The 26285-nt window shown below is 37.6% G+C and overlaps 1 protein-coding gene across 2 annotated transcripts in view; it reads right to left on the bottom strand.

Annotated features, from left to right (window-relative positions):
• The window catches only part of CTNNA1 (catenin alpha 1), a 179525-nt gene that overhangs the window by 132792 nt on the left and 20448 nt on the right, over positions 1–26285 (bottom strand). For both annotated transcript variants that reach the window (XM_070374415.1, XM_070374416.1), the window contains exons 2-3: positions 20312–20418; positions 19052–19247 (exon numbers count right to left, since the gene is read on the bottom strand). In XM_070374415.1, coding sequence (XP_070230516.1) covers positions 19052–19247; positions 20312–20416 — 301 coding nt within the window. In that variant the 5' untranslated portion in view covers positions 20417–20418. The remainder of the gene's footprint in view (positions 1–19051; positions 19248–20311; positions 20419–26285) is intronic.

Genomic DNA, 26285 nt, shown 5'->3' with positions numbered 1-26285 from the left:
CACATCATCAGGACCACAGGAGGAAGTGAGAGCCATGGTTCTTGTACCCTTGGGTAAGAAGTGAAAGCAGAGGCTTCCTGGCAGTATGAAGTTCAGCACTGCTAGAGAATCTGTTTTCTCAGAGGCAGTAAATGAAGCTCTCCTAAAAAACTGAAGATGGAAATGAGGGTTTGAGGAGAGTGGAAGAAACTCTGAAGCAGCTGCTATAGAAAATGAAAAAGGGAATTAACCTGAGGTAAATAAAAGAACTGTGGGAAGAACTAAAGGCCCAGAGTGAGCCAAACAGGATGAACTGAAAATAGATTCTTAAAGCTACAGACCGTCTAAATGAATCAAAACTATTTAATGATTAGCTTACATTCAAATGGACAAGTATAAAGTCTTAAAATTTAAATTTAACTTTAATTACTTAATCTCACTGTAATAATCCACCAATTTATTCCCAGCTCTAATTTCTTTTTGCACTGTAACCCGCTCCTTCCAAATTCTCATTCTGACCCAAGTTCCTCTTAAACAATTTCATGCCTCTACAGCTAGCATGGTATCATTCCAAAATAGTATCAAGTCAGGTAACACGTAAGTGGAACTGAAAGGAAGAATCAATGTAAATATATTCACATCCACCCTCATCTCTCTTAGCTCACAACCATAATGGCAAATCTTTAACTTCATAGCTAAACATACGTTATCAGGAATGAAAATATACATGAGAAACATACTGTATGATGCATTAAAACATACATTTTTTTTGCTCACAAAACTATAAACAAATATGAAAATATCTCTTTAGCTTTACAGCAGGGGGCTCAAATTCCTGCTAAATGGTTATCTCTATAAAAGGAACATGACACTTTGAGACTGAACTGATGGTTAATAAGTTAAAAACAATAAAATGTAACTCTCAATTAGTTTACAATGCAGACATGTAAAAGTTACCACATGCACTTTCTGTACACAAAAAAGGCAAACTAGGAAAACTGAGACAGACTGCTCACAGTCAGCAGTACAGGTTGAGAATATAGCTGGTCTTCTACCCGTGACTCAATTGTCTATAGAGCCTACTACTTGGCATCTCTTATTAGCCAAGATATAATGGACATGGAACTTAAGAGAACGCACTACTACTGTTCCATCAACAGTAAAAACAGATTTGTCAACAAGTCCGTTCCCTGGAATTTTCCCCTAACTAAGCTGGGGATAAAAGTTAAGCTCCTCTGGAGTTCAAAACAAGAACAAAGGGCAACTGTAAATAAAGTAAACTAAAAACCACAGTTCTACATTAGAACAGGACAAAATAAAGGCCTTCTGAAGCAAATACCTTGAGTAAATTCCCTCCAAAACAATCTTAACTTATAAAAAATTATGGGGAAACGACAGGCTAGAAAAGTGTGTGTGTGTGTACAAGAAACAGACACACACATACAGACAGGAAAAGAAAAAAACAGAGAGAGAAGGCTTATTAAGTTAGAAAACTTAAGCCTAGGAAACATGAGATATTATCAGAGATTATATTGCTCCTTTAAAACAAAGGATGTAGCTATGTTAGTGAATATACACTTCTCTCCGAACACTGTCTGGCATAGAGCAAACAAGATATTTGAACTTGGTCTGAATCCCAACTTGGCTATTTGGGGTAACCTCAGGTTGCTTCCCTGATGGCTTAGAGGATAAAGCATCTACCCACAATACAGGAGACCCAGGTTCCATCCCTGGGTAGGGGAAGATCCCCTGGAGAAGGCAATGGCACCCCACTCCAGTACTCTTGCCTGGAAAATCCCATGGACAGAGGAGCCTGATAGGCTATAGTCCATGGGGTCACAAAGAGTCGGACATGACTGGGTGACTTCACTTCACTTCAGGTTGCTTCAGCTCTGTTTTCTCTTCTGTAAAATCAGAATACTTTCTCCCACCCCCACTGGGCTGTTTTGAAAATTAAATGAGGTAATAAATACAAAGCTCAACAATTATTTCTGTGCCCCTTCCACTTTCCCACCTACCTTCTCCAATTCTTAAAACTATTCAGAACATTGTCATTGCTCTCACATCAATCATTTCTTAATTTTCAGAAATAAGGTCATGTTAGCAAGTTTCCTAAATGATGAAGGAAAAATTGACTTTTAATTTGTAGTGATGAAGCAGTAAAAGAGGTGCCTCCTTCACTCCAGTCTCCATAGTGCAGAAAGTGGTAAAAACTGATCCTTTTGTGATAACTACAAGCAAAGCTATAGTTACCCTTGCTGGGGGCTTCCCAGGTGGTGCTTGTAGTAAAGAACCTGCCTGCCAAAGCAGGAGATGTAAGAGATGCAGATTCAATCCTTGGGTTGGGAAGATACCCCTGGAGATGGGCATGGCAACCCACTCCAGTATTCTTTGCCTGGAGAACCCCATGGACAGAGGAGCCTGGTGGGCTACAGTCCATGGGGTTGCGCAGAGTCAAACATGACTGAACTGACTTAACATGCATGCACAGCTGGGTATTTTAGCTTTTCCATCTGATTTTTAGAATTAAGAGAGGGAGAGACCCCAGGGGAGGGGTAAGGCGGGAATTAAGCCAATCTGAAGTTCCTCTAAATTTGTAAAAATCTGTCATCTTCCTCCTATATCCTATTTACAACTTCTCATCCCCAAAAGCCCATGCCATACCATAAGAATGGCTTCCAATCACAATGCCATAGCAGAGGATACCAAGTCCTCAGAAATTTAGCTATGGAAACATCTCAAGGAGACTCAAAAGATAAAGTTATATTTCTCTTGGATAAACATCCAAGGGGCTCCCTGGGGGCTCAGAGGTTAAAGCGTCTACCTGGAACGCGGGAGACCTGGGTTCGATCCCTGGGTCAGGGAAGATCCCCTGGAGAAGGCAATGGCAACCCACTCCAGTACTCTTGCCTGGAGAATCCCATGGAGGGAGGAGCCTGGTAGGCTACAGTCCATGGGGTCGCAAAGAGTCGGACACGACTGAGCAACTTCACTTCACTAAACATCCAAGGAGACTCAAAAGATACAGTTATCTTCTCCCAAAAACAATACTAAGGTTTGGGTAAACTCTGGGAGTTGGTGATGGACAGGGAGGCCTGGCATGCTGCAGTCCGTGGGGTCTCAAGGAGTTGGACATGACCAAGAGACTGGACTGCACTGAACTGAAGGATACTTCTAATATGTTCCTTGGCCAGAACTTTTACTACCTTTAGGTCCAGAAAAAAAGAACTCTGCCAGCCCAGCAAAGGAACATGGTTTATCTTCTGTAAATTACATAATCCACCCAACTTCAGGTATCTTTATTAATGAAAAAAAAAAGAATTTTTTTAAAATTTCCATCTTAAATCACAGATATACAAGAATCTGTATGCACAATAAGAACAGAAATCACAACGTGTTTACATCATTAGGGTGGGATGGGGGAGGTGTTTCAACATACATGAAAATACTAACACAGGTGGTTTATCATCAGGTTGTATAGCACGATGGGTGATTATTTTCTACTCTGTGGGTTTTCTTTTTGAACTTTCTAAAATCAATGTATTTTTAAAGAAAAAAGTCTTCAAATGATTTTAAAATGTAAAATATCCTTAATTCATGTTTGTGACACATGAAACTCAGGTTTTCCTAAAAAAGAGTAACTTAAAACACTCCAAAACAGCCTATATGCAAAATTTCTTTTTTTAGAAGTATAAAAAAAATCCCATGGCTACTAGTGTCAGTGCAAAAAAGGAAAATTAGCATACATTATGAAATAAAAGCTTTGTATAATCAGCTATCTTGAGAAGCTTATCCAAAATATGGAAAAGCAAGGAGTAAAATAAAGAGGGGGCCCATTTGCAGCCCCAGTCTCACTGTCATTATTTTTTGTTGAGTTGCTGCAGGAGAAGTTCAATTATTATACAGACCTTAATAGACATTTCTTAAACAGAACATTTTATAAAAGCATATTTTATCAACTGCCAGATCCAAAAAAAAAAAGGTATTTTAAAACATCCACCCAAATATGCTTTTGAAGCCCAACAAATACAGTTCAGTGTTAAAACAACAGAGGTGTCCAGGAGAAGAGTTTAAAGCCATTTATCATCTTAAAGATGTTCCAATTATTTATTCATTTCATGATCAATTTCATGACCATATGTGGAATTCTGATTCCCCCTCTCCCACTAATTTCCTGGATGACTTGCTCAAGCCACTTTGATCTCTTCATTTCAAAATGATTTTAACTGGCTAAAATTTTTCATCCTCTCAGATATCTCATACTATCCTTGTTAACATTGGCAGGTTCAGTCTTTAAAACTGCCCTATTTATCACACTCCTTTTAGATTTCTGCAAAGTGACTAAAACTCTGGTCATAACAATATTTAAAGAGGAGTCATTAGTTTTCAGGTTCAAAATAACCTCCTTAAATCATATTACTCCATAGAGGGTATTATTCAGCCATTAAAACTTATGTTATAGTAGAGTACTTAAAGATACTGAAAGTTGTTCAGGATCCATTAAGCGAAAAAAGTAAAATTAAGCAAAACATAATTCTACCCATATGTCAGTACATTCATCAAAGACATGGGTATAGCTATGGCTGATTCTTGTAGATGTTTTGGCAGAAAACCACAAAATTCTATAAAGCAATTATCCTTCAATTAAAAAACTAAATAATTTAAGTGGCAAAAAAAATGCAGACATCCCTGGTGGTCTGGCTAAGACTCCGCACTCCCAATGCATGGGGCCCGGGTTTGATCCCTGGTCAGGGAACTAGATCCCACATACCACAACTAAGGCCAAATAATGTTTTTGTTTTTTTTTTAAACTGGAAGGGTCTAGATTAAAATATTAACCATTGACTTCATCTATGGGTAACAACAAAACTATAACTGATTTTTAGTCCTTTTTTTGCTCTATCAAAAACATGTTAACTAGAGAAAATTAACTTTTGCTAAAGGAATTTTTTAGTTCTACCCAGAGCATCCAGAGGAAGAAGAGGAAAAAAAAAAAAAAACAAGCAACCAACATCACAATTAAGTCTGTTACAAACTGCCCTGTACTTAACAGATGAGCATTTTAACACAGTAGAAAGCAAAAAAAAAAAAACCAACCCTAAATTTGAATACCTAGAACTTTCCTATCACAGGATTCCTAATTCTTGAAAGTTACTTTTTTATCACTTTAGTTCCACTGATAAAACTTATTTTATACCAAATTTTCTAAATTTATCTGATTAAAGGATCTCACCAAAAACTGATAACTGTTTTTATTTATCATTCCACCAACTTTCTTTTTATAAAATAATAAACTGACAGGACCAAGTCTTCATAAAGTTATTTGCCAACTTCAAGATAATCAAGGATTAGCATGCATTTTCCAACCTGTCCCAATCCCTTCCCCCCAGTCCTCAAAATTTTTAAATTCATTTTCCATGATCTGGTAATAGAGTAAGACATCTTCCATGCTCATCAATGAAGACAAACTGGCAGTACACTTGCAACGAAAAATAGATTTTATAACATAGTACTTATGGGAAGGAACCAAATGGTGGAATATATCTGGCATAATTCACACGCCCTATGACACTCAGATGAGCATGAATAAAACAGTTAATCCTCTTCGCCTTCACCTTTCCATTCATCAATGAGGGATATTTGGCAAAAACCACAGAGCCCTGAATGACAACTCCATAGTTATAGAAAAACTGACCATGATTCGAAGAATTTCTGACAGATGACCTTTTTAATGGCATCTCTCTTCATTTTCCTGGGATGCCATTTTTAATCCACAAAACTGTTTATCTTTAGAAAATCAACCCAGAATACTTAATATCATGTTATTTAAATACTGTAAGTCCATCTGAATCAGTTCAGGGAACACCTAGAAAAACTCTCAAACTACACCCTTCTCTATCCACTGTGGGTAAGAAAAGGAGTTCTGAATTTCTACTTTTTCTACTAGACAGAATGGATTTTTTAAAAAAATTAAAATAGAGTACCACACATATTCATGTTCTCATTTTCCTTACTAATTCAAGTGTGCCCTGCTGCTATTCAAAAACACTCCAAAGAGAGGCACTTACTTCCTGATTACACATTCAAATAAATGCATAACATGCATTTCAACTTGGAATCACTTTCTTAAGAAATTAACTAGTAGAAACCACTTTTCTATATCATGGTTGAAGTCAGGCCAAAGTCAAAAATTCAGTACCTAACTTCCTCAGCTACACTGTACAAATATATTAAGGCAGGAATATTATCTATCGACTGTATCTTAAAAGTATTATTATCCTGGTTAGTACTATTATTTTTGTGAGTTTAACAAGACTTTGGAGAAGGCAATGGCACCCCACTCCAGTACTCTTGCCTGGAAAATCCCATGGACGGAGGAGCCTGGTAGGCTGCAGTCCATGGGGTCGCTAAGAGTCGGACACGACTGAGCGACTTCACTTTTACTTTTCACTTTCATGCATTGGAGAAGGAAATGGCAACCCACTCCAGTGTTCTTGCCTGGAGAATCCCAGGGACGGGGGAGCCTGGTGGGCTGCCGTCTCTGGGGTCGCAGAGAGTCGGACACGACTGAAGCGACGTAGCAGCAGCAGCAGCAGCAGCAACAAGACTTTAAAAAAGGGGAAGAGCAATTTCAAAATGACAGGAAACATTAGAATTTAATAACTTCATTCTCCTTTCCTCACTCTCAAGATGGCTACACCGGAACCCAAGTCTCTGCGATAGCACATGCTCACACAAAACAGTGATCCAGGGGTGGACAGCATCCCTAACACATCCCAAATGCAAGAAAATACAGCCTTCACCCTCAAAGGCTTACCATTTAAGTCAAACAGATAACTTTAAGACATAAAACACTTGGATGACAACCAGTTAATGATTTTTTGGAATTTATATTTTGCTTTTCCTGCTCAAGTTAAATGAACAGCAACAGAAAATGGATTAAATAGAGTAGAGGAACAGGGGTCAATAATAAATAAGTTTTAAATTAATCACAGTCCTCAGGAACATATGAAGGGTAGGAATTGGTAGCCCTTTAAACAACAGATACAGCCATCACAGGATCACACACAAAGAGACATCCAGAAAAATAAGCAGTGAAAACAGGATGAAAAATCTACTGAGATAGCAAGGGGAAAAGACAGGATAACAAATGAGAAGGCAGAACTTAAAGCAAGAGTATGAGAAAAATCAGCAGATTTCTTGTTAAGTTTAATGAAGAAAGTGATTACACTAATCTGGAAACCTAATTAACTTAAATTTAATCTTTTTCAAAATGTTAAATGTTTCTCTGCTATTGCTCTTCCATAGCATCATTAACACTTTTTGAAGCCCGTACTCAATATTCCAGGGTAGTAATACTTGTCATTTTTCTCCTGTGAAAAATTAAAGAGCCCATGTATAAGATCCAGCTCATGATCCAACCTGAATAAAACCACACTAACAGCACCAGACAAATTAAAATGCAGTCTCTCTCACACACCCACACAAAGCTCCTTGAAGCTATGTTTCAAGTCTTCACATCATGAACTTAGCAAGCCCAGACTTCACTCTGTCTCCTGTCTACCTCTCAAATCCTACTCGAAACAGTCACTGACAGCTGCTTTGTCCTGATCACATCTGCCTTTTAACATCTATCTTGCAGGCTGCCTATATTAGATGTGGGTACATCAGTCTAAAGCTGTCAACATCTGCACTGGACAGGAGACCAATTTTCACCTCCTTCAATCTGACTAGTCAGTTGCCAGGGAGAAAATTATGCCTCAAGAGCCTGACAGCTTGTGCTCAATATTCTTTTGTCGGGGATAAAATACATCATTATTTTCCCTAAAACTGCCTTGCCAAGATTTACAATAAAATAAATACACACACACACGTACACTCACACACATATACCTGTGGGTGCACACGCATTTCTCCATATGTATATACCATTTTCTCCCTTTATACAAATCATTCACACACATAACAAGGAAGAAGACCTCTCTGTCCTCAATTTCACTACATAATTACTATGATAAATAAAAGAATATCTCTTAGTACCAATTTAAAACCCTCACTGCCTATCCCTTCTTTATGACAATGTCCTTAAAAGACAATTTTATCAAGTAATTCTGTACTTTCAAGATTTAAAAAAGCTAAGAAGACATTTGTGCAACAAGTCCAAGTCACCAATGAACTATAACTGCTAAATCACAAGAAAGTGGTAAACTCAACAGCTTTAACTATTGTTTTAGAAGACCAATAAACACTGCTTTCTTGCTCTAAGTGACAAAACACGTTCTACAGAAAAGACAGTTCCTATAACAAATGCAACTAAGTACTGAACAACACTGACTGTTCTCATAAGCTAAAGTCCTTCTTCTACTCAAGGATAATGGGCTTGCATTATAATCAAAGTTTACCTGAAAAGGAATTATGATCCCAAAACCAGAACTGGAAAAGTCTCCAAAAAAATCTTAACACAAATACTGCCTAACATAAACAGACACAAAAGGTGGAAAACTATAAGCCAAACATTAAAATGTCTGCTTTCTGTTTACTGAACAAAGACATTTAGTAAAAAAATTTATTTATTTTCACCTTCTATCCATTTAGAGAGAAGGGGTATGTAGGTGTTACTATTAAATGTTTTTCCAATATTAGAGAGATAATACTGGAGAGGATTATTACAGTGAATTATCTAGATATTTCCATGTTGTTCACCATGTGAATAATAACACATACATGAGAGGTGACCTTAGTAGCAAGGCAGTCATGGAACAAAAATCAAATAGTCTGTGAGGCAGTAAGAGCCATGGATTTAGCTGCAGTCTTTGGTCTATTCAACAGAACTCAACCACCTTTTCAAGGACTACCATAAATCAGGTCCCACCATTAAAATCACTACAGACAGACACAATCACGTTTTGATTCTCAACTCCAAGTTAATGCTACCTCTGCATACCAATAGACTAGCGATGAGAAACCTAGAAGATTAGCATCTCCGGGCCAATAAGCCAAATCTCAATTTTTGAAAACCTGGCAGAATTCAAATCAATAAGAAAAATAACAGGGATTCAACAAATCTGCAAAGGAGCACTATCATTTATAAATACTTATCACTGCCCTAGAGACTCTCACAAGCACCATCATGTTTCACATATATTCATAAACACAAAGAAATGGTCAACATCAATTACTGCAAATAATGCAAATTTTAAAAAAGAAAGTAGCATTTTACACCTCTAAAGACAGCAAAAAATATTAATGGACTATCCCATTACTTTTCAAGAAGGATAATTTGTTTTCATTAAACATCATATTATTATTATATTCTGTGTTCCTTTGGAGAACGGGGAGCTCCCACATTCCTTGTGTCCTGGGGTGAACATGCTAAATAATCTCCTTTGGCAGTAGGAAGTGTTTCAGTGCTGAACATGACCAAAGCAAAGCTAACCAGTCCTCTCCATGACTAAGATATAAACACCAAGAAAAGTTTTATCTGCTGGGATGAAAAAACTAGTATGACCACTTCCAACTAGAGGTGGGCATCTTATCCAATATGTATATATGGAAATAGAGGTAAACACAAGGAGACAAATTTGATGGAAGAAAGTCATGCATCCTTGCCGTCAGTCGTATCTGGCTATGCTTGAACTCTGGATCTACTGCTGGAATTGCCAAACTAAAACTCGTAAGAATTTCCCAGGTGGCTCAGTGGTAAAGAATCCACCTGCCAAGCAGGAGACACAGGTTCAATCCCTGGGTCAGAAGATCCCCTGGAGAAGGAAATGGCAACCCACCCCAGTATTCTTGCCTGGGAAACTGCATGGACAGAGGAGCCTGGAGGGCTACAGTCCATGGTGTTGCAGAGTCAGACACAATTTAGCAACTCAACAACAACAAAGACCCCAAAAGTCCCTTTTTGTTTAAACAAGTTTGAGTTGAGTTTCTGTATCTTGTAATGGGTGAGGTTATATGAATATTAAGCAATATAGACAGATATAACCCCATATATGCTGGGCTGTGGTAAGTCGCTTCAGTTGAGTCTGACTCTTTGTGACCCTATGAACTGTAGCCCACCAGGCTCCTCTGTCTATGGGATTCAAGAATACTGGAGTGGGTTGCCATGGCCTCCTCCAGGGGATCTTCCCGACCCAGGGATCGAACCCATGTCTGTTACATCTCCTGCATTGGTAGGTGCGTTCTTTACCACTAGTGCCACCTGGAAGCCCTACTAGAGAACAATTTAGAACATTTTGAAGTCCTAAAATCTAAGTCCCTGAGAAAACTTTCTGAATGGTTAGATGAGTACACATATATTGGAAACTCCTCCAAACTGTACACCAATCTGTATACTTTGCTATATATAATGTAAATATATACTCTTCAGTTCAGTTCAGTTGCTCAGTCGCGTCCGACTCTTTGCAGTCCGACTCCATGGACTGCAGCACGCCAGGCTTCCCTGTCCATCACCAACTCCCGGAACCTACTCAAACTCATGTCCATCATGTCAGTGATGCCATCCAACCATCTCATCCTCTGTCGTCCCCTTATCCTCCCCTCTTCAATCTTTCCCAGCGTCAAGGTCTCTTCAAATGAGTCAGCTCTTTGCATCAGGTGGCCAAAGTACTGGAGCTTCAGCATCAGTCCTTCCAATAAATATTCAGGACTGATTTCCTTTAGGATGGACTGGTTGGATCTCCTTGCAGTCCAAGGGACTCTCAAGAGTCTCCAACACCACAGTTCAAAAGCATCAATTCTTCAGCACTCAGCTTTCTTTATAGTCTTTCTTTCTTTATATACTCTTAATGTTTTTTTAAAAGATCTGTGCCCCTATATTCCTACTCCAGGAAATATATCTTAAAGATACAAATTTTTTTTAAAGGGAAAACATTATACATATAGGGTTCACTTACAACAGCATTTTTATATCAAAAACATAAAAATAACTAAGTCCAATAATAGGGAAATGATACAATAGAAAGTATATAGTTTTAAAGATTATAAATACCAAGGTTATAGTAAATCATAAAAATAATGCCTGTAATTAGTTTAAAATTTTTAAAAGAAAACAGTAAAATGGTATAAGCTAGAAATAAAATGCATATATGTAGCCAAGGAATTAAGAAACAGAAAACTAAATAAAGACTATAATAACCCCCCCAAAATGTAAATCTAACAAAATATAGAGGATATATGTATTGTATATACCTGCTGCTAAACACCAATGAAAGAAATTTTAAAAAGATCTAAATAGATGAAAATGTATTTTGTTCATAAAAGACTCAGAGTAAAAATGTTGACTCTCCCCAAAGTTTAATGTAATCCCTATCAAAATCCCAGATTTTCTATAGACAAGATTATCTAAGATTTATGTGGAAAAGCAAAAAAAAAAAAAAAAAACACTAGAATAGCTAAAACAATTTAGAAAAAGAATAAAGAGGGAGAAATCACTCAACCCAATTTTGAGACTCATAACTACAGCAATAAAGATTGTGAGCACTGGCTGAGGGATAGACACATAGATAATAGAAAATAGAGAACCCAGAAATAATCCCACACAAGTACAGCCTGACTGATTTTTTTTCCCCAGCTGACTGATTTCTAACAGGGTGCAAAAGCAGCTCATTGAAATATTCTTTTCAACAAATGATACTGGAACAACTAGATGTTCACAAAGGAAAAAAGAACTCAACCTAAACCTCATATGCTATACAAAAATAATCCAAAATGAGCCCAGAGTTAAAAGTAAAACACAGAATTTCTAAAAGAAAATAGGAGAAAATCTTCATGAGCTAAATAAAGCTTGTTAAAGAATTCTTAGACATGACACCAAAAGCATGATCCATACATTGGGAGAGGGGGATCAATAAATTGGACTTCATCAAAATTAAAAACTTAGTATGCTATTTAAAACTTAGATCTGTTAAGAGGGTGAAAAGACAGGCTACATCCACATCACGGAGTACTCACAGTATACCTGCCTGTAATTAAAAAGCTACATTGGAGGGCTCTCAAGGGCAGCATGTTGAGTTGTATGTGTGTGTGTGTCTCTGTGTGTGTGTGTGTGTGTGTGTTGGGGGGGGGGAGTGGGGAAAGCCAATCTCAAAAGATCATACATTGTATGATTCCATTTATACAATACTCTTGAAATGACAGAATTAGAGATGGAGACAGATTAGATGCCAAGGGTGAGGGATGATGGGGAATGTAAGCAACATGGGTATAACTATAACAGGTATCAAGAGGGAGAGCTTTGTGGTGATGGAATAGTTGTATATCTTGTTTGCAGAGGTGGTTGTACAAATCTTCACAAGTTAAAACCAGAGAATTGCTCTGCCAATGTCAATTTCCTGCTGCTGATATAGTACTATAGTTCCATAAAATGTAACCATTGAGGGAAACTGGGTAAATGGTATACTGGACTACTCTATACTATATTTGCAACTCCCTGTTAATCAAAATTAAAAGTTAAAAAAAAAATCGGTTACTTAACTTTTTATTAGTGTAAATAAACACTGAAGCAAACAATGTAACAGAATTTTTCATTTGACAGAAGACTGCACAGCAAAATCTGAGTGGCTCTAAGTTGATGAGAGTATGTTAATGTTAGGTAATTCACCTGGAGTTTTTAGTAGCACACACTGCCTCAATATATACCCTAAGTGATTAATGTCTGAGGAAGATATTTTAATTTTTCACATACCAGGTCCCTCAGCTTTATCTATAAAGAGCAGCCATCTATACAGGCCAAGCTGGCAGTAAACCTGCATGCATGTGTGCGTGCGCTTAGTTGCTAAGTCGTGTCCAACTCTTGGCAACCGCATGACTGCATGACAACTGGCCAATTCTCCTTTTCCATGATCTGTCGCAGCAGTTCCTTCCTTAACAGCACATCTCACCTCCCCCGACCCCAATGGTTTCCTGACTGTTAGTCCAGCCTCCAGGCTCTCCCCCAACCCCTTTAAGGCTTCCTGTACACACCTGAGAAACTAATCTTCCCTAAACACCACTTCTTTTCATAGTCCATGTTATCCAGATGGTAGAACTTCTTAAAACAGGAACAAAGTTAAGGAGACATATTTCAGTTTAATTTAAGAAGAAAAAGGCGTTAGAAATAAACACAAAGCCATGTTGGAAAAAGCTGCTTCCAGAGGTGCAAGTCCTGTGTCACTAGATATATTTAAGTATATGGGAACCTGAACCTGGGAGACCTATTCCAGCCACAGAACTCTCTAACTTGGTATCATTTCCCTGATAGTTCTCCCTTCTTCACTTGGCATTCCAAGCCACCCTCTAAAACCTAGCTCCAAGCTCTTTTGTATCCAACCTCTCCTCCCAGCACTCCTCTCCAGTCAGAGCCTTCACGGTTCCCTGTGCACATCTTGCTTTGTCTGCTGCTTTTCTTACCTGAATGACTTTTTCTCCCTCCCTTCTTTTACCTTTCAAGATCCAGTACACCTTCAGGAAGCTTTTCTAATCCCATGCGTACATTCTTATTCCATTCCATTCTTTGCATGCTACTCATGCTATTAATTTTTTATGTCCATATGTCCTGATTATAAGCTCCAAGACAAAAAAACAGTAAAAACAGCCTCCTGTCTGCTAGAAGACAGTCTCTCTCTCCTTTTTTAATATTATTTTGGCCACTCTGCACTACATGCTCAATCCTAGTTTCTTGACCAGGAATCAAACCCAGGCCCCCTACAGTGGAAGCACATTGTCCTAACCAATGACCCTCCAGGGAATTCCCCAAAATAGTCTCTCTTCACAAGAGACCGCACATAGTCACCCAGCCCTTTCCCCACTCTGGCCTAACACAAGCTTCTCCCCAGGAAATCCACTGTTGTGAACCTGCAGCTCACCAATCATCTACCCCTTTGCTGAGAAGAGTATCTTTAGAAGCGGTGTGAGAATATGAGAATACACAAAGGTGCACCTGAGACTCTTGGGACCTTCTCCCTCATTCACCCAGAAATGCCCATGAGCTGTAAGGAAGAAGTTACTGATGCAGCGGCAAGTCTCTGTTCTTGGCCTTTGAGATCGACTGTAAATTGTAGCTAATGGATTAAACAACACTGTTCTAGTAGAAACCATTCCTCATCACTTAACTTCCTATTTATTATTATCATCACTGGTCCTCCTTTTTAAAAGTCTCCCCCCTTTTCAAACAAGTGTCAATTAGGCTTTCCCATCTCTGCCTCTTGGATGTCCCCTAACCAGTTAAGAGCCCTCTTTTTCTCATCAGAGCCCTATTCAAGTATCCATGAAATACTTTTAGATACTCTTTGCAACACACAGGTATTGTTAAAGTATGTATGTATAAGGAAAGGCTGCTAATGGGTATGAGATTTATTTTGGGAGTGGTGAAAATGTTCTGGAATTAAATAATGGTAAACCTGTACAACTCGGTGAATATACTAAAAACCACTGAATTATATACATTTTAAAATGGTGAATTTTGTGTTAAGTGAATTATCTCTTTTTTTTTTTTTAAAGGTAAGATTCTCCACCAGTATCCCAGTACTTACGTTTGGCACTGGGGCGAAAATATCTTAATTTTTAAGAAAACACCTTTTCTCACATACTTCTTGGAGAACATAGTCAATTACCTTCCTCAAACATTTAAGTGCCTATCATAGACAGGCACCATGATAGCTGCCACAGAAAACAATTGCCAGACCATCATAGAACCTATGCTGCTAGAGCCTAAGAGGGGAAGGTAACTAGCTATTTAACTATCACTGTGCCAAGAGCTAGGAAGAAAAAGTATAAAGGTAAGAATGACCTAATCAGAGTGGGAAATGTGAGGGTGGGCAGGGTCCCCAAAAAACATTATCTCTAAGAGACACATGTAAGCTTCAGCCCATATCAGGTAGTTAACAACTAATTTGGGCTGACAAGCAGTACAACAAAACCCCTGTTTCACAGGGGTTTGCAGGCCATGCAATTAATAACTGGCTCCCATCCACCACAGGAGACTCACCTGGTCTTGAGGTAAAGCAACCCTGCATTTATGTATGTGTATGTTTTACCCACTGACAGTGTTATGATAAGGTTTTAGTGTCCTCACAAATGTTTGTGTTTATTATTCATGTAATCTGGGGCAAATAGGAAATTAAGTTATGCTGAAAAACTGCATACATTCAAGTCTCTGATTATTAACGATTGCACAGAAGAGCACAGACAGGGCTTATACAAGCTCAAAAGATATAGAAGGTTCAATTTTTGGCTCAAAAGCATTATAAATAAGAACATAAATCAACTATTTATTCGAAGACAGTAAGCTCACATCTTTAACCCTAGATTAGAGGTCAGCTAACTATGGTCTGTGGGTCAAATCTAGCCAATCCACCATTTTCATAAATAAGTTTTACTGGAATATAGCCATGCCCGTTTGTTTTTACACTGAATAGCTGCTTTCCCAACACAACTGCTGAACTCAATAGTGTTAAGAAAAACCTTATCGCCAATACGGTCTAAAATCCTTACTACTTGGCCAACTTGTACTGGATGACAGTAGCCCACACTGATTCAGAACAAAAACATCTTTTTATACATCCTTCAGCAATTAAAGGATGTTCCAGTGGATAAGCAACAGACTTGAAATGCAAAGAACTCTACTTCATTAGTCAATCCACCATGGAGTTCTTGATAAATTGTAATTACATTTTATATACCAGTAAAATTCAGAGCAGTTAGGTCCGAGTTTTCCATAAGTGCTCAGGATTGCTGAAAGCAGGCCTGGGAAAGGTTTTTGTATTAATTATATATTCCTGCCCAATAAATTACCCCCAAGTAAGTATCTTAAACATTTATTATCTCCCCAAGTTTTCTGTGGGTCAGGAATTCAGGGTTGGTTGGGGCTGCCATCATCTGAAACTTAACTGTAGTTGGATGATCTTCTAAGGTGGCCTGGTTACATGCTTGGTAAACTGGTACAAGAGACATCAGCTCCTCTCCACAAGACCTCCTGAGTGTCCTCATAACCTAGCCAGCTTCCCCTGGAGTCAATAATCCATGAGAAAGAGATAGGAAAACACAACATTCTCCTTACGACTTTGCTTTGAAAGTAGATAGTGTAACTTCCACACCACATTCTATTTCTTTACAGAACTAAGTAAGAGTCTCTAAGTACAACACATATTCAAGAAAGTCAAAGTTAGGCCTCATTTTTAAAGGAAAAGGTGTTAAAAGAATCTTCATATATTAACATCACTTCAGGGTTTCAAATGATGAGTAAACAGCTTCAACAACATAACCTACAAGGTTTGGTTGACTCAAGAATCTGTGCTTAACCATTATCATACCATGTATTTTGTTCTATTTGTCATAGGAGAGAGACGGTATCACTATTTGTTAACATTCACCAAAGAAAAAAGTAAGCCAACAGAAGAAAGGCAAAGCACTCCAGTTTTTCACATCTGACACAGTAACAGTGATGGGAGGCAGTTATACATTTGCTTTAGTTTTAGTTCTGTTTTGTTTTCCTGCAAGGAGAAGGAAAATTATGGAGACTAGATCATGAACAGATCAAAAATAATTGCAAAGTTGTACCGGAACAGATAGCATTTATGATTCAGTGCCACATAAAAAATTTTCTCAGATACAAACAATAATAACAGAAACTGAAGTTTAGATGTGCATTCACAATTGGGAGGGGTGGGGCTGTGCTTGGGAGGTGGGAGGGTGTATTATATCACAATTGCTACAGATGTGTATCAGAGTAACTTCTGGAACAAGGAACATATATAGTAGGGGGAAAAGTTATTTGTTACAATTCAACGTATTTTGAAAATAAATGTCTCTGTAGACCCATAAGCACTTGACCAAATTCACCTGTTAATACTGTGAGTTTCATTAGGGGAAGCAAGAAGACCAAGGAAGCAAAACTTTCTCACAGAGGGCAGAGAAATAACAGTCATCCTGATTTCCTCAACAAAAAGCTCAAAAATGGTCCTGAATCAGACAATTAAATCACTTTAAATTCAATCAAAATTCACTCTGCCAGGTTGAACAGTATCCCTCCAAAATTTAGATCCTCCCAGAATCTGTGAATGTGGCTTTATTTAGATACAGGGTCCTTGTAGATATAACCAAATTAAGATGAGGTCATCCTGGACTAGAGTGGACCCCAATTCAATGACTAACATCCTCTTAAGAGGGAACTTGGCAACACAGATACATGGAGAGTACCATGTCACAAAAAAAGCCAGATATTGGAGGGACCTGTCTACCTGTCAAGGAACACCAAGGACTGCCAGCAAAAAGCAGAAGCTAGGAAAGAACATGGAACAGTCTTCAACTAAGGCCCCAAGAATGAATCCTGCTGACACCTTGATTTCAGATATCTAGCCTCCAGAATGCCAAAAAAATAAATTTCTGTTGTTCTAAGTTACCAAATTAGTAGTCATTTACTATGGCAGCCAGAGAAAACTAACACATCCACTCAGCTAGGATTATGCAACTTAAGTAATCTCACCATTTTCAGTATTAGAAATATGTATTCACAAACTCAGAACAATAGGAGACAGCATCTCCATTTAATGCCTTGCCCTTTTTGGGTACTGTCACAGGGATGAATCTGACTTAAGAGTCCAATGGACTATGTATGCTGCTGTCAGCCAGAAGGCCACTGAGGCTCTCCCAAAGACCAGTAGAGCACATGCACAGAGCATGGGAGTCAGTTCACCTTAGCTGATAGCCAACAGCCCTAAAAAAAACAAAACAAAACCAAACCTATGTTTTTGTTGAAGTCCTCCTGCTAGACCAGAAGTTTAACAAAAAATTACAGGTCAAGAAGTTATTCTTTCAGATTTAAAGTCCTCTTATCTAGATAAGCAAAAAGGACCTACTATAAAGCACAAGGAGCTCCGTTCAATATTCTGTAATAACCTAAATGGAAAAAGAATTAAAAAAAGATACATGTATAACTGAATCACTTTGCTGTACACATGAAACTAACATTGTTAATCAACTACACTCCAATATAAAATAAATTTTTTAAGTAAGTTAAGTCTTATCATGATTATTGCATCATAGTGATGGCAGTCTTTCTAACAGTAACCACTGGTAAACTGTGGGTTACCATTTCACTTCTTATTACTTCTGAGTTTCCCAAAACATGTTTCCTAAAAAAAAAAAAAAAAAAACATGTTTCCTTTAAACTCTCATTTAAATTATTTTAAACTCAAGCCAGTGCAAATATGCATGGCTGATTTAACCTATCAGTCTGACAGAAAGAGACACTGTCTAGATTATTTTCAGAATTGCTAAACACTTTTCTATTTTATCACCCCTGTATCTTTAGCACAAATTAACACATATTACGCAGGATAAAAGATAAACTTCTGCCCCATATCAGTTCAGTTCAGTTGCTCAGTCGTATCTGACTCTTTGCGACCCCATGAATCGCAGCACGCCAGGCCTCCCTGTCCATCACCAACTCCCGGAGTTCACCCAGACTCACGTCCATCGAGTCAGTGATGCCATCCAGCCATCTCATCCTCTGGCATCCCCTTCTCATCCTGCCCCAATCCCTCCCAGCATCAGGGTCTTTTCCAATGAGTCAACTCTTCGCATGAGGTGGCCAAAGTACTGGAGTTTCAGCTTCAGCGTCATTCCTTCCAAAGAAATCCCAGGGCCGATCTCCTTCAGAATGGACTGGTTGGATCTCCTTGCAGTCCAAGGGACTCTCAGGAGTCTTCTCCAACACCACAGTTCAAAAGCATCAATTCTTTGGCGCTCAGCCTTCTTCACAGTCCAACTCTCACATCCATACATGACCACAGGAAAAACCATAGCCTGCCCCATATATTTCCCATCAAATTGTGTTACAACATTCCTACAACTATTACTTAGAACATTGGAGAGAACTGGATTCAGATTCTCCAAAAAAGATGTTCGTTAATCACTCCTGATTAAAGCTTAAGCCAGTACAACTTAATACATTTCCAATAAGTGAATATTTGTAGTTACCTGAGCAACTGGCAATATATAAGAATGAAAATATTGACCACAAAGTCACCTTCAAGGATTATTTTTCTAGAAAAGCCTGGCTCTCCCCATACAAAAAGTGGTATTGACCTACCTTGTTTTCGAACATCTTCTACAGCAGCCACAAGCTCCTCCTTGAGAAACTGACTCTCCTTTGCAATTTTATCCCCCTTCTCCAAGAAATTCTCAGTTGCTTGTTCAACAGATGCAGCCAAAACATGGGCCTTCTTAGAACGACCTCTCTTCTTATTAGAGGGCCCCTTGCTATTGGTGTTTACCAAGGTTGTAACCTAAAAGTTTCAATTTTGAAAATTAAACTGTAGCCAACTAAAATTAAAAGAAAAAAAAAAACAAAAAAACACACTAAGAGTAACATCTTTACAGATAGCAAGAATCAATTACTCATAGTAAAATGAAACATCACATTTATGAGTCTAGTAAGTATTAACAAATAAGATAAAATTCTCTCCATATTTTAAAATATTCAGCAATGATACGCCATATTTAGTTTCCAAAATAATTTAGCTATCTCAATATGTAAGTTAAGATTTATAATTAATATTTTAATTTCTCAAACATGATCATTAGGTTTTTAAGCTTCATTTTACAGATTAAAAACTAACAATAAACAAATTACATGTCTCTATTATGTCATCAAGAAGTTTAGAAAGGGGTTAACAATGAATTCTGGAGCCCAAGAAAATAATTTACTTATAATTTTAAAATATTTATTTTATATTTATATTTAAAATATTTATTTTCTTGAGCTCCAAAATCACTGCAGATGGTGACTGCAACCATGCCACTACCTCTCATTTTTGTGCTCGAGTACAATGTCTGTCTCCCTCACACTCACACAGACACATACACGTGCCAAAATGCTACATGTGCACAGCAAGTTGCTAACACTTTAATGAAATGGCATCACACTGTGATATTTGTATTTGTAACAGAACATACCAAACCTACGCTCTCAAATTAAATGACCTTCTAACTGATCCTGGACAACAAAAGTTGTATTAAGCAGGGTGAACAGACTTAATAGTCAAGGTTCCATATCCTATCTTTCTTAGAAATACTTTTAAGTATTAAGTGGTGTGCACTGCATACCACTAGCCCCTATTACTGCCAATCAAGACTGAAGAAAATGGCATCAAATATATTTCTAAAAGGCTAAATGAATCCACACATAAATATTTAATTATTAGTGAAGCCAAACTGTCTCATTACTATCAGCCTAAACTCAACCACTCAAATTAAGGCTTTGAACTAAACAACTTTGCCCTGTGTTTATTACCCAGGCCTACTATTATGGAACCATATAACAACTATGTATTTGTTTGCAGATTCTTACCTGGGTAACAAGAGGCTCTAACAGTCTTTCAACTGCCAGAGTCCTGATCTCTAGACTTTTGGGGTCCCATTTGAAGTTTATGTTGCCTGTGTGGACAGCAGTCATTTCTGAAAGAGAAACAGCCAGTCAGGCAAATATCAAACACACATATGAAACATAAAAAATTTTCTCCTACTCAAGGACTTTTTTACACCAGGAAAGTTACAATCACCACAAGATGAAAGAAATTCTTACCAGCCTGCACATGAGGGCCCAGTAACTCTTACAACCTCTTACACATAAGATTTTGAGTTTACAAACATTATGGGTACTACAAGAAGGCATTCCCAAATCATGAGCTTTTCCCCTTGGGCTTCTCTGGCACCAAGGCACTTCTACCTCCAGTTTTTTCATACTAACCTAGAATCAGGATGAAAAGCTCGAGGAAAAGAAGGCTAATACAGAAGATGCTGATTTGTCTTATTCGCAATGGTTATAATACACTATTATCTAAAAAGTAAACCTCACTTCATTTTCTGATGGACTCTTAGAGAATACCTTATCTTACTGTATTAAAACCTAACACTTCAATCTACTGTCTTCTGCACCTACAGCTATTATCACTCACAGCCTGAAGAAATTTCAGGTCACACCTAATCAAGTATCACTGTATCACTGTCAAGGTAAACTTCCATTAGACAGAGGCTTTAAGACTAAGGGAAAAGACTTCAGCCACAATACCAAGCAGTTGGTGTTTGCTTCTAAAAGCAGTGCCTCAAAGATTAAACAGAAAAACAGGTGAGGTATGTAGATGAGGTAAACACTAAACAACCTGTTCATAGAAATACAAATCTTAAAAGGGTGCGTTCTTATGAATTTTTACCTCTTGATTTTCACTCTAAAGGAAAAATGAAGGTCCATGGACAAACCTGGGTACAATGATGTTTACAAAAGCACTATATATGGTCATTAAAATCTGGAAACTACCTATATTTCAAAAAATATACCACTAAATAAATAAATCACAGAACCAATCATAAAATGGGATACTGTGCTGCTCTTAAAAAACTACAGTAACAAAATTTAGGAAGAAATAATAGTATTCTCACTGCCCAGGTCTTTATTTCTATTAAGTACTAATTCCTTTAAAAAAATTTTTTTTAAAAAAGGTATATTCCAGGTCTGATATATCCTATCGGGCAGAAAGCAAGGAAAGACACAATGACTAACAAGAGCATATTAAAAAGATATAAGAACCAAGGGCTCCACTGGCTAAATTCAAAAGTTGAATATCAAAAAGATGACTATAACTGCCTATTAGCTATCCTATCACCATGCATGGTCAGTCGCTTCAATTATGTCCAACTCTTTGCAACCCTATGGACCATAGGCCACCAAGCTCCTCTGTCCATGGGATTCTCCAGGTAAGAATACTGGAGTGGGCCGCCATGCCTTCCCCCAGGGGATCTTCCTGACCCAACCCATGTTCTCTTGCACTGCAGGTGGATTTTTTACCTCTGAGCACAGGGGAAGCTCTAAGGATCCTCAAAAGGAAAGAAAGGGGTGAGAAGAAAATTTCTGTACCATAAATGTACAACAGAATTAAAAAATGACCATTTTGTAAACCCCAATGTAATAACTGATTCAAACTAGGACTATCAATGGATATTAACACCATTAGGTGTGGACTACTGGGGAACAGACTATTTGTAAGGTGCCAAAGTATCACCTGACAGGTTTTACTTCTATAATTACAAAGGGGGCAAGACATATCTTTACAACACTGAGATCTAATGGCCATCTCCTTAAGTAACAAAATTTAGCATTGCTAACAATGCAACTCTGATATTACATGCCTCACATGCCATGCCTTGGCATGTGAAGTGCCCTATATGAAGTGCCCTATATTCCCTAAAAAGTATTCTTAATGAAAAAAAAAAAAACTTCCAGATGTTTTTCAAGAGCCCCAGTATTATATAAACTGAGCAAAGTTAATTGTCCAAGAGAAAAATGAAAATTAAATATTTAACCTGAGTCTAATGAAGCCTCTGCATAGGGATTCTAAGCCTTTTTCAATGCATGGATCCCTTAAGCAGTCTAGTGAGTCTTATAGACTAATGTTGTCTGGTAGAAATATAATACAAGCCACCTATGCAATTTAAATTTTTCTAGCAGCCACATTAAAAAGTAGAAAGAAACTAATGAATTAATTTCATAATATTTATTTAACACAGTATACCCAGAATATTATCATTTCATTATGTAACTGATTTTTTAAAATTACTGATTACATAAGATAGTTTAAAAGTACTAAGTGTTGGAAATCTAGGATGTGTTTTACACTTAAGGCATATTTACATTCAGACAAGTCACCTTTCCAGAGCTCAGTAGCCACATGTGGATAGTGGCTTCAGTACTGCACGGTGCAGCTACAGACTCTTCCTCAGAATTTTTTTTTAAATGTATGAAATACAATTCAAAAGATTACAAAGGAAACATATATATTGAGATTAAGCTATCAAAAGCAATATATATGCTCTTTATCAACATACTAAATAAGATGTCAAGAATTCTGATAACTACTTCCAAGTAATAATGAACACACACTTTTTCAACATAGATTACAATTACTTCATGTATGAAAAGCCCTGAGATTCCTCCTGTTGGGACGAAGTTATAGCTTCAACTGAAGTTGGAGTTTGTTTTCTATTGTTAATAATAAATTCCTATTAATAATAACAAAGACAAAACTTTTCCAATTCATATTCAGTGCAGGTTAAAAAACCCTAACCTGAACTGAATTTCACAGAAGTATATAAGGGATACAGATGCATGTTAAATACCACCAGGGAACAGACAATTGGAATATAAGGCATTCTTACAAGACAATGTGGCCTTAACTCTTCAAAAAGTCAATATCGGGGTGTGGGACATAATTTAGACTAAAAGACTCAGGAGACAAAACAATCTAATGCAACACACATATCTCATTTGGATCCTGGTTTGAAACAAAAAGCTATTAAGAAGACATTTGTAGGAAAACTGGTAAATTTTTATAATAAATATTATATTCACTGGAGGAGGAAATGGCAACCAGCTCCAGTATTCTTGCCTGGAGAACCCCAAGGACAGTATGAAATGCATGCCTGGGGTCGCAAAGAGTTGGACACGACTTGGCGACTGAACAACAACAAATTAAATTATATTATGGAATTAATGCTCAGTTTCATAGCTGGCTTCCCTGGTGGCTCAGGGGTTAAAGCGTCTGCCTGCAATGCAGGAGACCTGGGTTCGATCCCTGGGTTGGGAAGATCCCCTGGAGAAGGAAATGGCAACCCACTCCAGTATTCTTGCCTGGAGAATCCCGTGGACAGAGAAGCCTGGTGGGCTACAGTCCACGGGGTGGCAAAGAGTCGGACACACTGAGCAACTTTAACTTTCACTTTCTTTCTTTTTTTCTTAGGTATGATAATGAACTGCAACTATATAGAAAAAGGACTATTTTTAGGAGATGCGTACTGAAATCTTTAGAAATCAAATGTCAGGATGACTGCAACTTTCAAATTCAGCAAAAGTAAACATACACAGAGAGACCACAAATTACTTAAAAATATTCATAACTATTAAATCTAGATGGAGATCATGTGAAGTGGCTGGGTACACCTGAAATTTCTCATCTTAAAAATAAAGAAAATGTTGTAGAGGTTTATGAGAAAATGTTCAAAATACATACTACTGAAGACAGAAAGTAGATTTCAAAAACAATATGAAGTATAACTGCAGTGGGATATATAAGCCAAAATATTAACAACGATGTTACATCTTAAGATTGGGGGATTAGGAGTGGTGTTAACTTTCTTTTTTCACAATTGTATTCTCTGATTTTATAAAATTACAGCTATTTAGAAAGTTGCTTTTGTAATAAAAGAAGTAGAATCTTTATTTTACAAGGTGCAAGGAGGACAATATAATCAGAAGGCATGTTTGATCATCACTCAACCACTTTGAACTTGTTTCCTCATTTATAAAACAAGGCTATCATTTACTTAAAAAAAAAGATTATCACTATCTTTAGAGGGCTTGTGTGAAAATTAAACAGACTATGATCCACTGAATTAAATGAATCCATGATAACACCAACAAAGAAGGAAAAGTTCTTCCATAATAGGAAATCAGCTAACATATAGAGAAGGAGTAACACATATAGAAAAATCACCATTTAAGAAACCTCACAATATATTCAAGAATTAGCAAAGAATGCTAAAGCAAACAGGTGAAAAGTTTACTGAGTATTAACCCAGTGCTCTGTGCCAACCTAGAGGAGTGGGATTGGGGAGGAGGGGGGGTAGTTCAAGAGCAAAGGGATATATGTATATTTATGACTGATTCACATTGTTGTTGTACAGCAGAAACCAATACAACATCGTAAAGCAATTACCTTCCAATTAAAAATAAATTTAAATAAAAAGGAAACTGAGTATTACATAGTCTCATAGTAACTCCCAAGAGATTACCAACAGATTACCAAGGGGGAAATAAAGTATTTAACTCTGCAGAGCAGAAACCTGGCAAACACCACCTTAGCCAAGTGACAAAAATATCCGTAATAATGGGAAAAATGGACATCATGTACTTCCTAATACAATGCAATAAGAAGGATACACCATTGCCTTCTGTGGTATTTCGAAGTGACATAACCCCCAATCCTGTCAAAAGGAAACATCAGACAAACTCAAAGTAATGGATATTCTATAAAGTAACTAGCTACAGTCTTCAAAAATGTCAAGGTAGGAAAAACAAAGAGGCTGAGAAATACTTCCAAATTAAAAGAGGCTAAAAAAAGACATGAAAACTAAATGCAGTCATTCTGGACTGAAAATTGCACTAGGAATAAGAAACAATTGAGACAACTGATATAATTTGATCAGGGATTCTGAAATAGATAATAAATAGTAATACATCAATGTTAAATTTTGAAAATTCCCATCATCGTATTGTAGCTATGTCCTTATTACACATAATGGGAATGATATCTACAACTTACTCTCATATGGTTTAGAAAAAAAAATAATTTCTTAAATATATACATATACTCAAAGAAGAATGAAAAAATGCGAGGCAGAAGAGAGATAATGAACAGAGGGAAACTGAATGGAAGAATGTGGGATAGGGAGAAGGAAGGGATGGAGAGAGGGAGCGGTAGCAGGAGAGAGGGAGGGGAAGCAGGGGCGGGGGGCGGGCAAGGAAGGAGAGAGACGTCCTGAAATGGCTAATGTAGTTGAGAACTGATTTTTTTTTAATTTTTATTTCATTTTAATGTTAAATAGCCACTAATGACTATCTCATCAGACAGCACAGTTGTAGACCCTCTACAGAACAACAACAGACATCTACATCTCATATTTGAATAATGACCAGGACAAAGTAGAACTGCACGTGTCTGTGACTAGTCCACTCCTAACAACTTTAATATAAAAACATCGGTCTGTATCCTCTTCCCTAAATGAATGCTTGAGGCACAAATAGATAAGACTGCTTTAGATATTGCTGAAAATATTACTGCAAGCATCATCTAACATTTCACAAAGACTTATGTAAGCATCAAAAATTCTAGAACCTAGGCTTCCCTGTTGGCTGGGTGATAAAGAATCCACTTGCCAATGCAGGAGACATGGGATCAATCCCTGGTTCAGGAAGATCCCACATGCCACAGAGCAACTAAGCCCCTTGGCACCATCACTACTGAGCCAGCACTCTAGAACCCATGAGCCACAACTACTGAGCCCACATGCCACAATTACTGAAGCCCAAAAACTCTATAGAGCCTGTGCTCTGCAGTAAGACAAGCTGCCACAATGAAAAGCCCATGCAAGACAACTGGAGAGTAGTGCCGCCCCCCACCCCCCAACACCGCTCAGCACAACTAGAGAAAAGCCCATGCAGCAATGAATACCCAGCACAGCCAAATAAATGAATAAAATTAAACAAATTCTAA

This window comes from Bos mutus, chromosome 7, assembly GCF_027580195.1.
Source record: "Bos mutus isolate GX-2022 chromosome 7, NWIPB_WYAK_1.1, whole genome shotgun sequence".
Lineage (NCBI taxonomy): Eukaryota > Metazoa > Chordata > Mammalia > Artiodactyla > Bovidae > Bos > Bos mutus.
Note: the sequence above shows the minus strand (reverse complement) of the source record. Positions and strands in the feature narration are given on the sequence as shown.